A 19,208-nucleotide genomic window follows, 5' to 3' on the forward strand; every position below is an offset into this window, starting at 1 on the left:
ATCATCCCAGATACACCCCATGATGGCTGTGTCGTCTGCAAACTTCTGAATGTGGCATAATTCAGAGTTGTAGCAGAAGTCAGAGGTGTACAGGGTGAAGAGAAGAGGGGACAGCACAGTTCCCTGTGGTGCTCCTGTGCTGCTGACCACTGTGTCAGACGTGATGTCCTTCAGCCTGACATACTGTGGTCTGTCGGTGAGGTAGTCGGAGATCCAAGCGACCAGGCAGGGGTCCACCTCCATCCTGTTCAGTTTTTCCTGAAGCATACAGGGCCGGATGGTATTAAAGGTACTGGAAAAGTCAAGAAACAGGATCCTGACCGTGCCTTTTCCCCCATCCAGGTGTGAGTGGGCTCTGTGTAGGAGGTACAGGATGGCATCCTCCACTCCGACACCCGCCTTGTATGATTATGTAAATGATTATTTAATTGAACTTGTAGATTATCAGCATGGTGATGTGAATCTGGAGCCTTTGATTTTGACTGTTATAAAAGAAAGGGTTAGTCTTAGTTTGAAGAAAAGAAATGGTTGGTATATTCAGTTAGTTCAGCTTTCCAACGCAAACAGAGCTTTTTCAATGGAACTTATGAGTTTTCAAGACACTTTATTTTGAAAAGAAAAAGATCCCCACAGGAAATTGTCATCTGCTACAACGTAGCCACTTTACGACGCGAAGAGGAAAACACAAGCGATGTGTTATCAGATTGGCTCACGAGTCTTACCACCAAACGCCGGCAGTGTCGCAAACTGTTTACAAGTGTCACATAAAAATAAAAGCGACATGAGCATAAAGCAAAATGTACAAAAACCTGGATTTAATGATGTCCTCATATCAAAAACACGTTCATTACAAGGAATCTGGAAAAGTTATGTGTAAAAGAAAGTGACTATTATACAGGTTAAAAACAAAAATAAAGGAGGCTCCTGCTTCAGTTTTTTTAATAGCTGTTAAAAAAAAACGTTTCTGTCTCTCATTCATTTAATCACGTTGAGCCCTGTAAAACGCTCAGCGATTGCTGAACTACTAAAAGTGATGCTGGCCGTTAAGAATAATAACCGTAGAAAAAATATACAGATATTATTATGTTAATAATATAAGGTAGTTTTGGTAAGATGGATCACTTCTATAAACCTCCTGCACTGCAGACTTTCTGAGTGACAAAGAGACCCACACAAACAGCTTCAGGGAAAAAAGTCAATTTTAATAAAAATGACCATATAACATTTATTAAAATCTAATAAAATTACAATTTGTAATCTACTTCCATTCAGGCCCATGTTGTGGGGTGCCAGGTCCCAGTGTTGAAAATAAATACATTTCATCATCATCATCATCATCATGGACTGCAGCTGCAGACAACTTATGGTTCTCTTTCCAAATCTCCCCTCACTCAATCAGTTTGTCACAGTGAAGCAGATAAAAACAGGGAAGCACACATTCGACAGCAGGGAAACATGAATTGAAGCCACAGGAGGGTTAAAGTAAGTCTACGACGCCGCACGCTCTGCTGTGCTTTCATCTTAGCCAAACACATTTTTTTTTAAATGCACCAGGCAAAACATGATTAAAGTCCCCCACCATCCAGCTGATGTCTCGGGTGTCGGGACGTCCACGGTGCATGCGATTAAGAGACAAACCAAGAGTAAAAGTGTAAAAGTTTCCCACTGTAGTGTATCATTTGGTCATAGGGGAAACAACAGCTGACTGTTTTTAAAATAAGAGCCCTTTTTCTGTCCCTTACAAGGAAAAGATTCGCACTTTGGGAAATATGCTCATTACTAGTTTGATTAGAAGACAGATAAAACTATCATCTTTCATATGATAAATATGAACCGCTTGGCTTGGCACAAAGACAGGAAACAAGGGAGAAAAACAAACGTTTAAGTTCATTGTTTAACAAATGTAATCTCTTTAATTGTTATGAAAAGAGAAAATCAAGCATAAATATTAACATTTTGCATGTCAAGTCTATCGTTTCTGACCAGATGGGGAGCTTTTGCGGAAATGCTACTTTGTTCAAATGTCCCCCCCCCATTATTATTATTATTATCATTATTATTATTATTATTATTATTATTATTTATGAAAGGAAAACTTGATTCAGTTATTGACTGCATTAAGGTTGAGCCCTTGATGCTCAATGTCTGGTCACAGCAGTAAAAATACTGCACTTATGCTATAAATGTGAAAATCCTAGGTGAGTTTCTTCTTGAGTTATCACATTCATACACTTGACCTCTAGCCCTGACCTTGAGGTCGAGGTCACTGAGATTTTTAGTAGATGCACCGATGCTATCAATTTCAAAATCCTACGCTGCCCTCCCTGCCACCCAAGTGATGACAGTACACTGTCAGCCTTTTACAGGCGAGGGGTTAAAAAAAATGAAAATTTGAAACAAATTGATTAGTGCAATTAGTCACAGACTGTATATAAAAGCTGGATGTGGCCATCACGACATCACCCACTGGTTAGTGCAGCACTGAGTTGAGAGTTTTAAAACTCGGGTGGCTAACATAGTGACTTGGCCACCCACAAATAATTTAAATTATTTAGCAAAAATAATTTACAGCATTAACTTTATTTTTCATTGATTAAGACTTAAAATTAGCAGCTGAGTCCATAAACTCTTCAGGAAAATGTTAACTGAGTTTACGGATCACATTAGAAGAATTTACTCATGGACTTCTATACAATATAATTTCAGAGACGCCCCCTACTGGCCATTAGAAAGAATGCAGGTTTGAGGCAAATTTTTTAAAAAGTCACAAATTTTTTGTGCACGTTTTGGCTGTGTACAAATGTACATGTTAATTAATGACAATTAAAGGTTCTGCTGGGGCTGATTTTGTTACAGCTGAAAACGAGCTGCTCCCCTCTTTCCAGTCTTTGTGCTGCCGGAGAAAGCGATAGAAAAATCCTCTAATCTAACCTCGCAGCAAGAATTCCCCCAAAAACTCTTTCTTTAAAAACCGTCTGCTGGAAAACATGATTCAGTAACAGACTGACTGTGTTTGTGTGTGTCCTTCTACCATGTGTACCATCGTTTAGGATTTAAATACTTAATTTAAGACCCGCAAAACAGACGTCACCACAGAAAAAAAAACATCAACCCACCCCCACAAAAAAAAAAAAACAAAGAAAAAAAAGGAAGTTAACCATTTTTCCACAAATACTGCAAAGTTCATGTGATGTTTGCGGGGCTGAAAGTGTGCGCGCAGGGTTGGAGGGTCTCCAGTCCAATTCCGCTACACTGTAATTAAAATCACATAAAATACATTCAGTCTCTTTCACACTACCGGCGGGAGAATCTGTTCTTGAATGCTTTGATAGTTTTGGCCATCATGGGGGCGATTTCTGTGGGGAAGAAGGAAACAGGAAGAAGTGATTTGTTAGATTAAAAGACACACACAGAAAAAAAGAAATCCTCAATGGTGCTTTCAGCAAGACTTACTTTTGACTTGAGGTTTTTCCCGGGCAGCGTGTCCTACTCCACTCGGTGCAGAGAAGCGGGATGAACCAGCGGGAGGAGGGTTGTTTTGGGAGGAAGACGACTGGCTTGATTCTCCGGAGTAGTCAGTGGTAGCCGGTCTTATTCTGAAGGACACAGGAAGAAAGCCACTGTGGTGAATATTAAAAAAAAACCCTACACAGCTCTGTCTGCAGCCGTGTGCATCGATAGAGAAGATCTTCCTCCTTGTGATTTGAAACTCAGTCTGTGATATTTATCAGGAAATCTCTAAACATCCTCTCAGTTTCTCCCTGATCTTATTCTGTACTCACTTGATAGGAGCTGCAGCTGCTGTGGAGCTGGCTGTCGAACCACTGGTGGTTCCAAACTTCTCCTGTCGGCGGCGAACATCACGGGGCGGCTTGGCGGCAGAGTTTACGTACGCCATCTTAACCTGACGTCCTGTTAGAGGAAACAACACTCTCGGTCAAACACTCAACAGCCTTAAAAATATTAAAAAAACCATCATGAATCATAACTACAGAAACAAACAGAAAATCCCAAAATGCTTTTTCTTTGTGCTTTATGTGTCGATTTATACAAAACTGCAAAAGCTCGTCCCACCTTTGGGTTTGTTGGCATGCGCAGACGTGATATTCTGTGTGAGCATCCTTAGTCGCTCCTCGCGCTCGTCGTGCAGCCTCAGGTACAACTCCCTCCATGACTCGTACTCCTGCGGAGACTCCCGCTTGAAGTCGCGCCGACAGTGACGCATCCACAGCTCGTCCGATTCCTCCGTGAACCACTAAAAGGAGGCGAGAAGAATCTTCAAAAAGGGACGTATGCCCATATTTCTCATGACAAAAAGTGACATTAATACAACTTTCTCAACATCCAAACTTTATATTTTATAATATTTTCTGGAAAGCTGTAAACTTGCGCCAGACAGAAAAGATGGAGACAAAGAGGAAGGCGACCGACTTTAATGACGAATATGAACTTTAATGATGAATAACTGCTCTGCTTGTAAAAGTGTTACATGTGTAGCAGCCATTCAGAGTTCATCCTCCTAAGTTTCATAAAATACAGCTTGATAGTTTTTAACAAAGTTTGGAAAAAGAAAGCAAATGATGCTAAAAGATTTATCCACCTTATATTTCTATTGTGAAAACAAAACTTTTGCAGTTTGTGCAAATTAATTCTATTTCAGTGGAATAAAATAAGAAGTGAAAATTCTCTAGATTTTTCACTTCTTATAAAAACACCGGTGGCCACCAATGCTAGCACTCAGCCTCCTAGTAGATACACCTATGATATCAATCTGAAACTCTTACATCGCCTCGTTCTCGAGTTATCGCATTCACAAACCTGGGTGTCCACGCCGCTCACCTACCGGTACAACGGGGTGACAAAAATATCCCATCAGTCTTTTATGGCTGAAGGATAAAAATCAAAGAGGTCAATGTGGACGTTTTAGCTATTTTTGTGGCTACATTTTTCGATTCCACGCTCCTTCCTCAGATTAAGCTTTAAGATTAAAAGTTTCACTGAAGTCTGACATGTTACCTGGTTGCTCTGCTCGATGCGGTACAGCTGCTCTGGGGTACATCTCTCCAGAACCGGCTCCAGGATATCGAACGGCACTCCTCCCACCTCAGCGATCGCTGAAAGAGCAGAGAGGCATCGTCAGGGTGGGATTACACTTTTTGTTCATGTGCATGCACAGTTGCAGACCGTAGACACGTTCCTATTCGACAACACAAAAAGCAGTTGGGTGGAGTTCAGGCGAGGACCACATTTGAGTAGATACTGACTTTGAAAGACTGTGGAGACTTTCTGCTGTACTTTTATCCTTTGTTGTGAACTCTGATCACCTGGTACCTACACAGACCATCACAGTGAGTGAAGAGCAAAACAATAGCACCTTCAAGGCTATGAAATTGCCCCCACGCTATTCATGAACTTAGTCTCCGGCAAGGTTATTAGAGTTATCGTAAAGAGAAAGAGAAACTAAACTTCTCAATACACAAAAGCTAACCCTGATCTGAAACTGTACCGACTCCAAAATCTATTCTGTTCAAGGTGGGCCCAGACCTACATTGCTAAAATTATCCTGCAAATCAGTCCATCACTATCTGAGTAATCCTGCTAACAAACAGGGAAACAGATCAAACCAATCACATGCCTCTGTGATGAAACTAAAAACTAAAACGTAAAATCCTGCAGTTGTTTAAAAGCAGCAGGCAGAGAAATAAAAGTAAAACACAGAAATTAAACTTCAAAAACGACATGCTATACTACACTTTAGATAAAATTAAACTCCTCTCATCAGCTTTAATATTCATGGTCAAACTCCGTGGCATCATCAGGCCCTTGTTGCCCCCTGCAGGGAGGCTCAGAGACTGAGAGAAATACTGCATATCCACTCACAGTCGATGTTGTTCTGCAGGACACGGATGCATTGCTCGTACAGCGTCATCATCTTGGGCAGGTAGGCGGTCTTCGATCCTGAGTAGACCACCATCTTGGAGTTAAACCGCTTCCCCGTGAAGCCTGCATCATCCTCTTCATTGCACACAGGAACTGAAAGTGAAGCGAGCGAATGTCAGAGTGAGCCTGAATGTAGAGGATGAGGAAGAATGTTTGCAGATATGCTGATGCTGGCAAGAAAATCCAGATCAGATCGCAATGTGCACGAATGTGAGAAATCGCTCGCAGGTACATGTGTGACCTGATTCAGAAGTGCAAAGATACAGAATGAGGAAAAAAAGTCTAGAAAGCATCTGTCATTCAGTCAGAAGCGGTTCCTCTCTTCACCTGCTCCTCAGCCACAACTGCACTCAAGTTTCTGCATGAAGTGAGACGTTATGTCACAAAGTTAACTAAAAGTATTTGTTTCTAAGTTATAACAACAACCACTTAAAAAAAGAAAGAAAACATTTTAAGGCGCTTAATTTATGCACAAATACAGGCACAGAAAGACTCATGGAAGGGTTCACCTTTTTGATGCCAGAGTTTGGTGTTCTCATAGCAGTTAAACGAGAAATAACATAATGAAAAAGTTTTGATATTGGGGGCGAGGGCCTTACCTTTGCGTCTCTGAGGGGACAGCGGTGTGATGTCAATGGAGGGCAGAGGTCTGTAATTGGGCTGAATCGCTGGCAGCTGGATTTCAGGAACAGTCGGCACAGCTTCGTAAACCTACAACAAGATAAGAAACACTTTATTTATCCCAAAAGATGGGAAATGACTTATAGCAGCCAAATAATCAGAAACAACTCATTATTTGTCTGAAACTATCATAAAGGTAACAACAGCTCAGAAAGGTAAAGTAGGGTATCAATTAAACAAAAAATAAAAACAAAAGTCAAGACCTCAATAAAAGAAAATCTAAATATGACAGAAGAAGAAGCACAACTCTAAAATGAATGCTGGTCCTGGGGTATGAGATGGATACTAAACCTGCACAGTAACTGGATGCAGTGATGTGGAAACAGCTCATCAAAGTGAGGGATTTACTCAGAAAGAGAAGAGTTCAACAAGTTCAAGATTTGGCCAATCCCCCGTTTAAGGTCGTCTTCTTGTTCACATTCAGATGGTTTCACGAGCTGCTCTTTATCCTTTTGCTTTTGTAAAACATCCACTTTGTTTTTATTTTGGGGAAATAGATGAACTCATAGGGAGGTAGGAGGTAAAGATTGTGTTTGTGTGGCCAAGAGTTTCCACAGTTAAGGTCATTTCTGCTAAACCTTCTCTCTCAAACAATCAAGAACATTTCAGTCTGACAAACTCATGTTGCAGAACCTTGTGAATGTCAGTAAAACACAACAGCATCCCCCTGGTTGTGCTGCTGACCTGATGCTCTGACGTCAAGCTTTTAAACTGAACGCTTTCATTGGAAACTGCTTTATTCCAGCTGGAGACCCAGCTTTCAACTGTTGCAGCCGATACCTTCCTCTCACTGTCCCTGCTGAAGGTTCCTTCCTTTAATTAAAAATGGAGTTCTTCCTCCCCACTTTCACCAAGTGTCTGTTTTTCGAAGATTGACTTATTTATCGAGTTTTCATTCTAATAACATAGGGTCGTTATAATATAAAAGCACCCTGAGGTGACTTATTGAGAATTGATGCTATATAAATAAGTTTGAAATGAATTGTATTAATATTGTCCAACATTTGACACTTGCACAAGATGCTTTTGACACTCTTATTTGTTTATGTTGAATATGAAGCTCTTCCAGTACACGGTTAGTTCAGCATAGCATAAACATGGACTGACCTTTGTTTGCATTTCTCTGCTTTATCATCTGTATTTCTCACAGTTGCATCATAATTTACAAAATGAGGAACATTTTTTATTAAATAAGACCTTAAACTAGCGGTTTAGGCCATAAATGAATCATTAAAGTGTTTACTGAAGTCATAAACCATGTGGGCTTATAGGTAATTTTCCCACAGAATTTTACAAAGTTAAACATGTTCTTGCAACCAGAGGAGTCGCACCCTGCTGGCTGTTATAATGAACAATGCAGGTTTAAAGCACTCCTGTGCAGGCCTCACGTTTCAGACCCGGAGGCCACACCTATGTTGTATCTGCAATCTGTGGTTGGTGTTTCTACTTTCTGCTTCTCTCTGCATCACCTTGACACCGGAGTTATCAACTGTTGCTAGGAAACAAAATCCCACAAGATAAAAGCAAAACTAAAGGCTAAAGGCATCTCACGGATCTGATGTTTTCACCAACATGACACCATCAGAGTTCTAACTGCAAAACCGACGGCAGCAAGCAGCAAGTTCTACAATCACTGCAGAGCCTTTAATGTCACAATGAGTGGATGAACCCTCTGCACTGTCGGTCTTTATCAATAAAGAGAAGGAACCCTACACAAATGTCAGCTGCAGTTTTCCTCACTGAAAAAACTCTGACAGCTGCAGAAGACGCTCACAGAGGGAGCTTGAGTTACGGCTCACTCCAAGGTTAGAAAAGTACGTTTACACCCTGAAAACTAAAGCTGAGTCATCGGTTTAAACACTGACTCATGCTTGAAATTAAAAAAATGCTCATCGATGCTATCAGAAATCTGCTCTGGGTCATTTTCTTCTACTCTCCAAGTCATCCGCCTTGAGGCGACTTTTGTTGTGATTTGGCACTATATAAATAAAATTGAATTGAATTGAATCCTTAAGGACGATTTAACACCTGTTAGAGGTCTAGTTTTACCTTTTCACAGTGTTAAGCAGGAGTTTCTTTACAATAGCTGAACAGATCATGGCATCGCACAGACCTGACAGATTTCCCCATTTTGCTTATTTTCTATGTTGGTTAAATAAAAAGATAAATAACATGTTTAAAAACAGTCGGTACCTCCTTGCTTCTCGATGGCGTCGTCACCGCTGTCCCCGAATGCGTCCTCTTGGTACTCTGAGCGCCGTTTGCCTTGCGCGCTTTGGAAGAAGAAGAGGACGAAGAGGAGGATGCAGGTGGAGGTGTTCGTGTGCGATGGGAAGACGACGTTGACGAGGAGGAGTGAGACGGCCGACTGTGCGATGAAGATGAAGCTGACGGTGTCTTCTTTTTCTTCTTCACAGACGTCGGGGCGTCGTATGTGAGGAAGGACTCGAAGGACATGGTGGGCACCTCGAAGTCCTCTTCTTCCTCCTTAGGTGGAGAGTCCTTTGGCACTCGTGGTCGCCCTAAAAGATGAAGATCATAATTTATTATACTGCATTAATTTCTCTTAAAATATTCAACAAATGACAAATATAAAACAAAGACTTTAATCCAGGATTTTATTTTGGATTTATGGACATCAGCACTTTTATAAGAGTAGAATTTAAGGCAGGAAGCAAAGAAATCAGAAATCTTGTCTGGAGGTTCAAGCCACAATCGGAACGACGTAGTAGCCTATCTGGCTAACGGTGCAGCACAATTCACATGTTACTGCTCACAAAACAACAAATATGACCTGGACCTTTGAGCACAATGCCTGTGAAGACCCATTAGGTGACCACTCTGTGTAAACTAGATTCAAACCTGAGGAGGAGGAGTGATTCTTGTGAACGGACAGACAGACGGGTGCCTCGCCACAGCATAAGCGTTTCTATTTTATTGGCCAGATGAGCTAAAAACCGAGAGGTGCATGACAAACTGACATAACCATAACTTTTTGTACGCACCGCCATTTGCAAGAGCACCAACAGTGACATCACCAACACCGACACGCCTGAATACCTCACCTAAGAGGCGTCCAGGAAGCGTCCCAGTCAGATGCCTAAACCACCTCATCTTGCTCCTGTCGATGTGGAGGAACAGCGTCTCCTTGTCCGATCTCTAACGTAGAGCCCAGGCATCCTTTAGATGAAACTCATTTCTGCTGATTGCATCAACGATCATCACTATAGGTGAGGGTGAGGACGCAGACTGACCGGTAAATCGACACGCTCCGTTCCCTCCAGCACAACGGACCGTTACAGCCTCCTCATAAGTGAAGTTTTAATTATTATTACATTATAAAAATTGTTAACTCCTAATTACTAGTGACTAACTAATTACTCAATCACCAAACAACACACACTCCTCTTCTGATTCACACATGCATGCTGTGGTTAATGAACCAAACAAGAAAACAGTTTGAAAATTTCACTTTGTCACTTCCTGTCAGAGGAGTTTCTCGTGCTGTTTCTACGATCGCTCAGTTCCTCAGAACAGGAAGTCACTCTGTGTTGTGGCCATATTTCTTGATCCAAGCTGATAAAACACACACAACCTTCCTGTTGCACAGAGCTGCACAAATGACCACACAATGATTGCCTTTAACCTTCTATAGTAATTGTTTTGGCTGTGGTATAAGTACCAGAAATCAAGAGTTAAATGACAGAAAGAAGATTATTTAAGTGCCCCTAAATCTCACGGCTTATTTCCTTCATAGCAAAGTAAAATATTACACAGTACAACAAGAAGATGATTACCTTTCAGTAAGACATTTATGGGCTTTTAGTGAGGAGAAGATGGTGTAGTTATAGTTTAAATTGTTATTCAGGCTACATGTAACAAATTAATTCTGACATGTTTGGTATCTTTAGATAAACTGGGATCTTGAGTGGAACATGAAAATTTTTTTCTGTGAACCTGATATTTGACTGCAGTCTTTTAAAGATTAAAAAGACTGGTCAACTGCTTTTAAAAGGTTAATTTGTTATTCAAATGAGACTCGAGTGATGCAGTCACCTGTATGCGCCCACAAGCAAGGCAACAGGAAGTTGTCTCAGCGAGCTGCAGATGTTTTGATTTTAAACTGTTTTAAAGTCCTCATAATTCTGCAGATGTTTTTTTCTTCTGTTATCTTTAGATTAACCACTGCTATCAGTTACTCGAGCAGCTGGTTATTGTTACCTGTAGTGGTTGGGGGCAGCTGCCTACATAGGCAGGGGCTGTAGCTCTTGTGAATTTTATTAATAAAGCGCCAAATAACAAAAACAGTCGCCTCAAGGCGCTTTATATTGTAAGGTGGACCCTACAACAATACATACAGAGAAAAAGCCAACAATCATATGACCCCCTATGAGCAAACACTTTAATGACAGGGGGAAGGAAAAACTCCCTTTTAACAGAAGAGAACCCTCCAGGAGAACCGAGCTCAGGGAGGGGCGGCCATCTGCTGCGACCGGTAGGAAGACAGGACAAAAGACATGCTGTGGAAGAGAGATCGAGATTAATAACAAGTATCGAACTCACCTTCATCTCCTCCTTTCTTCTTCTCCTCCTTCCTGCTGTCATGCGTGGTTGACTTCTTGCTGTGTTTGGCAGCCTTCTGTACCGGACTCTGATGTCTCTCTCGGTCTCCGCTTCGCTTCTTCCCCTGACTTCCTCCGCCTTCTCTATCGCTATTCGTCTGTGCGTGGCGTTGCCGCCGCTCCTCGTCTCGGTTTCGGTCGCTGTGGTGGTTCTTGCTCGGCTCCTTGTTTGGTTTGGTGTGGCGGACGTCTTTGCGGGAAACAGGGGGAGGAGGTGGTGGCGGGCTGGGTTCAGGTTCGGGCTCAGGGCTTTCGTATTCGTCTGAGTGATACCCTCCTCGCTGTGGGGGACTGTACTGGTCGTGCTGAGGAGGTGAGGGCGAATAGTTGGTGTGGTAACCTCTTTCCTCCTCTTCCTCCTCTACGTAGGAGCGGTCTTCCTCAGGCGAGGGCTCTCGGGGACGTTTATGGTCTCCTCTGCCGCTCGCGTCATGGCCTCGAGCCTGTGTGTGAGATCTGGAGCCGTGGCTGTTGGGTCTGAGGAAGAAAGATGGAGACAGAACTCAGTTTTTGCAGATGACGCCATTTAATTTTGGGGTTTTATTTTGAAGGTTTGGATCTTCTGTCCTGAAAAGTCATCGTTACATACGACCATTGCAGAAAGAGAGCACACAGCGTACAGACACATGAGAGCTAAAGTCATGCATGTCGAGGCAGAGGTGTGCAGCCGATACCTGTCTCCAGACTGAGGAACCAGTTTCTTCCATTTGGCTACGAGATTTTTTGCCACCTCTCCAGCTAATTCGTGTTTCCTGAAGGAGTTCACAGCCTTTCCCACTCCAGTTTCCTACGAGAGAAATTCCCAGATTTAACAGTCATGCTTTGGCAGCTCCAGGCAAGCGATTTAACTGGTCAGAAACAAGTTCAGGAGGGAAGCTGTCAACTTGCTGTCCCACTCATTTATCTAGAATATTTTCCCTCTGATTTTTGCATCAACAGTTTGGAGATGATGAAGCAACACATCCTTACCACCAATATGTCCACAGTCATAGGAAGCTCCCCGAGTCTTTTCAGAGTCTTCAGCAGCTGAAATAAAAAGAAAGGAAAAACAAAAATGTATCATTTGGAGAAAGAGTCCCGATTCCACCACAGAGCCTTTCCTTATTTTATGTTACAGTGATGGTTGTTCATATTAGACGAAGCCAAAGACTCAAATACTGCAGACGTGACCACCTGTTCTTCAAACCTTTTGTTTGTGAGATACAGTCAATCACAAGAAAGTTGGACTTAAGGGAGACAGAGTGTAAGATAAATTATTTTGAATCAAGAACCGTGTAAAAGCTACTCTGGTTGAGTCCAACAATAAAAATATAGAGCTGAAATTAAGCAGAATGAGTTTGTTTAAATTTATTTTCCTAAAACAGTTACTGAAGCTGCTGTTTTGGTAAATATTACTGTTGAGCCCCCGAAAGGTGACAGAGGAGATTATTCCTGCCTTTGTTTTAATCCACATGAAGAGTTGGCGTGTTGGTGTTGTACAGTTAAAGGAATAACCTGATGCTGCATTTAGTGCTCGTTACATGAGGGTTGGGCTCTGCTGGTCGTGAGCTCAGCCTGATACTGAACACGTGAAGATATGATGATTATCGCTGTGACTTTGGCTGCTGCTGTGCTTCATGCTTTGCAGTGGAAAAGTCCAGCAGATCCATTTGAACCTGAGGTGCTTCTATGACACACAGCAGCAGCCCAGGCTGGATTTCCACCAGCTCACGCTGCGCCTGTTTATCAGCTACAACTGTTAACTTTACTAAAGCTTCTAATTAGCCCACTGTTACTGTTTTCACACATAAAACCTGCTTTAAAATTTTCAAAAACTTTGAGAGCTCATCCTCAACTAACCTGGTCCCAACTAGCCCAGTGAATGGCTTTGGACAGTGAACACTGTGAGGTGTGAGGACTAAAAATGGAAAGACCACAAACTTTATTATTTTGTACTAAAATACACATAAGACAGCTAATTAAATGTATTTAGAACTTCTTTACGTTAAAATAAAGGCGGATTTTTATACAGCTGTATAAGTGGTCTGACCCACGTGATATTAAATTGAGCTGTAGTGTGGCCCGCCTGACACCTGTGGTTTAAACATATACACAAGTGTTTCATAAAAACAATCCTTATAAGGAATTGTAACAGCAGCAGTAAATTTGCTGGGACTGTTGTGGCCTGTTAACAGGTGACTGCTAGGCAACATAATGTAATCGTAGCATGATACAGATAAGAACCTTCAGAGGCCTAAATTTGCATCCACACTGGAAGAGATTTGCTCGTCTTGTGTCGCTTTTTAATGTATAATGTATTTACTAGCAGTCTAAAATTCTTTGGCACTGGTTTGGCATTGACCATGTGAGGAATTTCTTATGAGCATATACAAGAGCTAAAGTTTGTGGGGGTTTTGTCTTTGTACACTTTTGTCTTTTCATTTTATTTCCCAGTAAAAACAGAGGATTCAGATGCTAATCATCTTTAGGTTTCAGCAGGGATGCATCCACACAACACCTCCTTTTGAGACTCAGCAGAGCCAATTAAAATGTGGGACATTGTCTGAATACCTTAGATGGGTGGAGGGCTGATATGCTGTACAGGCCCAGGTAAAAAGTAGGACATGCGGTCACCCTTAATATAACATACACTGGAATGAGTGCATCTGGATAATGAGTAAAGAATCATGGGTGATGAATTTTTATTCATACATTTGTGCGGTTTCCTGTTATTTTGTCATAGTGAATAAGAAAAACATAAAATGAAGAAGCAGGGTATATTTCCTGTGCCAATTTGAAATATTTATTCTTAACTTTTCTCTTTAACGTCTGCAGAGTCTTCACAAGTAACACGAGATGATTTACCCTTTTGTGCTTGCCTTAAAAATGTCCCGCACTATTTCTAGTTTAAATAAAGGTCGACACATTTACAGATGGATCCCTACTGAAACCCAAAGATGTTATCCCATAGAACGGCAGCTGTAATAACAGTCTGAACACTGAACACAACCATTCAACGACTGCAAAACCAACTAAAACATCTCAAAAACATTTCATTTAAATTAAACACATTACATTAAAAAACAATAAACCGGGGAAGCTAGGGTAAACTCAAGGAAATTTTGAGCATTCAACAATTAATTTCCTACATTTCATGCCTCAATTTGCACTTTTTCCAAGATCAGTTTAGAAGGAAAAATAAAAAGGAAAAATCCTTTTTTTTTTTTTACATAAAGGATTTTTCCTTTATGTAAAGGAAAACACAGGAATCAGTTCAAAAGAATCTAAAATGAAATGCAATGAGACTCTAAGCTATTTTCAAATAATTATTCTCAATTTTTCTAATGTATCAATTTTTAAAACATTTTGTCGCCCATCAATATTTATTCTTCTGTTGTCTTTAGTTTGCCTGGTTCCTGACCAGTCAGACTGTAACGAGCTGACTGCTTTTGAGTCTTTGTATTTGGATCGGTAACCTCTTAAAATATTACTTTTCCATGTCTGAAATAAACTAACTCTCCATTTTCAACCTTTTCCATGTTCAGTAACAGATTCTGAGGTTTCAACCGAGCCTCTGGAGAAGACATAAGTCCTCTGCCCGAGGATTTCAAGGTACTGCTGCAAACGGTTCAAAAAAAAGTCTGAGATGTAGCTGAAGGCAACTACAGAGGGTCTTAAAGGCAATCGGTCTGTTACAGTCAGGCATGATGAGATAAAGGCAGGGATAAGATTCAGTGCGCCTTGATTACATGATTGCATTATTAGGTTTGCATTATTTGGGACCCAGTGGCAAGGCTTTGTGTTTTTGTTTGTCCTGCAAAGTCCGAGTCACTTAAACAACTGGTACATCACAATTCATTATATATTAAAACTGGAAAAGTAAACAGGGCGTTAAAGCAGATTTTCATGCATTTCCTCTCTGAGATTTTCTCGGTAGAGAGGCTCCATCTGCTCCGTGGACCTGCTTCATATGAAACTTGCAGCTGCTGCCTGACTCACACTATCTGCGCTCAGCTCTGCGCCATCACTGCTAAAGGATGAGGTGGCCTAACGTGGCAGAGCTGTTAGAAAACCTTTTCCCTCCTGATTTTTGCGTCTTCTTTTGCAGTTAAAGCTTCACTTGTGCAGCTTGTTTGTGCTCAGCAAACGCATCACACGCATCCACGCTGCTTTGTTACACACCAGCAGTAAACAAAGGCGAAGCCAAGAGGCCGTGTGTCACCATTTACACGCTTTTATCTCCAGTTTTCTTTAACAATAGACTCCGGGTTTGGACATGAGTAGGAGCCCAGCTCCAGTTAACCAGAATCGGGTAAATCTCAGAGGCCTGTCGCCGCTGAGCTGTCACTACTTTCTAACGTTAGCTAGCTGAACGGCTAACGAATGCTCTAGCTTCGAGTTTGGTTTTCGGGTAAAATATGTCGTGTTTGGTGCAGCTGCTCCGATAAAAGGCAGATAATAAATCCATATGTACTAACAACGAGCTGACAATCGTTACATTGAGCTGAAAATGTAGGGTTAAACAACTACGTTATAACAAGTTAAAACCCCTTAATTACTGTGACGTCCCACACGGTGCCTTCACAGGCTGTCGGAACACACTGAGATACTAAGAAACGACTGTGTTTGTGGTGACGCCCTTCTGAAATACTGTTGTTAAGATAAATTTAAAAAAAAGAAGATTACGTTAGACACAATAATAAATCACATAAATACGGTAAATGCCTCTCTACAATTTGAATTGATGCAATAACAGATAATGGTCATTTAGCAAGAAATACCCAGATATTGTCTTGTCCAAACTGGCCAAACGATTCAGCTAAACAGCCAAATAACATGCATTTACATTTTATTCAATCATTTGCATTTCATTTAAAGTCCCTAAAGGTCCCTGAAATATCAATTTAAACACTGCTACATAATTATGATTTACTAAATGATCAGCTTTTTATTTTTAATATATTTTAACTAGAGCCTGGCCGATCCCTTAGCCAATATCAGCTATTTGCAGTGTTTGAATCGGTGTCTGAATTTACAATGGTCAATAAATGAAAGTTAAGAAAGTAAAGAGATGGGAGAAACACCATTCAACCATATTATTAGTTGTGATGTTCCATAGTTTGTCCACCAGAGGGCGCTCTGCAGCTTCCCTGCTGGCAACAGGAGACAAATACAACAAACAAGTAAATAAATAATCAAACGTGGCTGATGTCAGGGAAATTTCTTTATGTTTTGTGTGTTTTAAAGATTAGAAATATCTAGATATATAAAAGAATATTGTATTTTTATCTAATCAGATATTGGTATCACTCACACTTTAAATTGAATGTATCCTACTCACACTTTAAATTGAATGTATCCTATCTCTGAAATAAATCCCACAATTCTGTGGGCTACAGAGGATCATGACATTTTCAGTTTATATAATCAATGTGTATGACTAATTTAAATAAGTTTAATTATATTACAATATATATTACAATATATAAATATATTACAATTACTTGCTATAACTGAAAATAAATGGTTGAAAAAAAAAAAGATTCAGATTTTAAAACATCCAGGGAGACGACAGGCTGTGTGAATTGTTCTTACTGTGATGAGGTAAGATTTAAAAATGCAGAGCTGTTTAGGGAATTTGGTGTTTTCTGCATGACACAGTAAAAAAAAATCACAAATATGAACGACACCATGCCAAAAGCTTTTGTTAATCTATTACTCAATAAGTTGCATTTTAGAAATGTGAAAATGTGTACGACTGGCACAGATGCAGCTTCTGTTAACAAGTAAATGACCTGATGCATGCTCAATCTTCCAGGTAATAAAATCCCTGAAAGTTGACTCTGTTAATCTGGATGTGGCGTTTTCAGTGGGAGAAATGTTTTGTCATTCAAGTGACTTTTTCAGTCTCTGCTTCACTGAGTGACTGAAGAACTCACTTGAATGAGTGACGAACTGTCATAAGCATTGTAGTGTTAAAACATGTTGAATTTCCTGACTGACAGACACCTGCCCCAATATCTACAGAGGACTGTCATTATAGGGACCTATAGAGTGAGTCTTCCTCAGTGGCCTAGTTAACAGCTGAAGCTGCAGCCTCACACATGAGTGAGAAATGGAAATCCTATTAGCTATATTGGTTTAAGGAGGCAAGAGTAACTGTTTATATACCAAACACATCAATGCCCAGAATCAGTGTCAGATTAGTGGCAGGTATGATTTCCCTGGTGTATACTTTCATTATCCCTATAATAAATTACACCCAAATCATAATCCCAAACATCTGTTGTACACAGCAACAGACAGTGGAGATATTTACAGTACAACTATGGTTTATATTATGATTTCAACATGTAGAAATGATGAGAAGTATTAGAAATGTGAACTGTTGATCTTATTCTCCTAATGTCTTTTTTAAATACTTTCTTTATCATACAGTTATCCCAATGCTAATTTAATACTCTGCAAATGAATTAGATTAGCATTGTGTTGCAAATAAAGCTGCCACTTCAGGAAACTGCTGATGCTTCATTATCACAGTCTGAACCGAGAAATGTGAGAAGACAGAGTCGGAGAGCGAGCCGTGAACGCAGCATTTAAAAAACGTTACGACTTTCTGGGAGCCGTCGCCGTGACCGCGGCTTCCTCACGTCTGTCGGTCACGTTTCGCGGAACGATCGGTGCTGACCACCAAATGTGTCCGTGTCGACCTGCTGGGCCGTTACCTTTCGGGGCTCCTGGTTCTCCTGGAGCCGGGACTGAAGTCTCTCCACTGTTTCCAGCAGTTCCTCCGCCATGTTTACTGCTGGTACCCTGTCGCCCGGAAACGGTTTGATCCAGACCGATCAGAGAAAGGGAAGAAACGAGGCGACTTCCGGTACCTGGGACGACGGAGTTTAAAAAATAAAAGCCCAGTGCCAGGAAGAAAAAAACAAAACAAAAACAAAACATAAGTCAAACGTAATTCAACACGTACATTCATTTAAGATGTAGAATTATTTATTTATTTTTTACCCCTGATTTAAAAACAATCTGAAAGCAAAATAAACACAATAAAGTGAACTTACTATAAAAGTATTAGTTTGTTTTCCACAAAAAAAAAATGTGGAAAAATGAACATAAAAAACTAAGCTTATGGCGTAAACTCACCCCATCTTATTCAGTTTGGCTACCATACCCCCAAACAGATTAAGCTTCACTAAAGTAACATAAAAAATGTTCATAAGCACAGACAAAGCAGAGATGCTGTCAACCACAGACTGACTGGAAGGGTCACTTTAAAACAAGAACACCCATTCATTGAATTCCTCTATCAACAATTGTTTCCAGGGGACCAGCTTCAACATTTCTGAATGCACTTGCATATACTGTAGCGTCTCCAGGAGCTTGTGTAAAAAGTCACAAATGTCTTCCACGTTAAATGTATTGGTATCACTGACTATGCGATAACTTGGAGCTGGATGTTTTCCTCAGAGTTATGTCATAAGATTCATTCCTAAAACTAGAGTGTTGGTTGACTTACAGTTAATTTATTCTTTTATACAAAGGAAAGCTACTTTCAGCTACCTCCTTATTCACAAAGGGTCACCACAGCAGTTAGCTTCACATGTTTGATTTGGCAGATTTTTTTTTTTTTTTTACACCAGTTGCCCTCCTGACATACGCCAAGAGGATATGTGTCTTTTCTTGGGATCAAACCAGGAGTCATTTGCTTGCTATGTGATATGTGAACCACTGCATTATCCAAGCATCTCATCAGGAATCACAAACCTGTAGCTGTCTGGTTTGTTTGGATTTGAATTGCTGATATTTATTGAGTGCATGTTTACGTGAGACAACACAGGTGATATTTTTATATGATGTCAATTCTGTGCATGACTCCAGTTGTCAGTTTTTGTTGCATTTAAATTCCAGGCACATTTATTACTATCCACTAAACACTAGACAACTTAATGTTTGCAGTAATCATAAAATAACTATTGAGCC

General features: G+C 40.6%; 1 protein-coding gene across 1 annotated transcript; it reads right to left on the reverse strand.

Moving 5' to 3' along the window:
- Positions 1–1,181: 1,181 nt before the first annotated feature.
- Positions 1,182–18,063, reverse strand: eloa (elongin A). Its single transcript, XM_004572710.3, has 12 exons — positions 17,948–18,063; positions 12,213–12,269; positions 11,918–12,030; positions 11,185–11,720; positions 8,815–9,143; positions 6,540–6,651; positions 5,881–6,033; positions 5,017–5,114; positions 4,075–4,255; positions 3,783–3,912; positions 3,454–3,596; positions 1,182–3,356 (listed from the first exon to the last, which is right to left on the reverse strand). Exons 1-12 carry the CDS (start codon positions 18,017–18,019, stop codon positions 3,295–3,297), a joined length of 1,986 nt encoding a protein of 661 aa, XP_004572767.2. The 5' UTR covers positions 18,020–18,063; the 3' UTR covers positions 1,182–3,294.
- Between the last annotated feature and the right edge of the window lie 1,145 nt (positions 18,064–19,208).

Source organism: Maylandia zebra, linkage group LG22 (genome assembly GCF_041146795.1).
Source record: "Maylandia zebra isolate NMK-2024a linkage group LG22, Mzebra_GT3a, whole genome shotgun sequence".
NCBI lineage: Eukaryota > Metazoa > Chordata > Actinopteri > Cichliformes > Cichlidae > Maylandia > Maylandia zebra.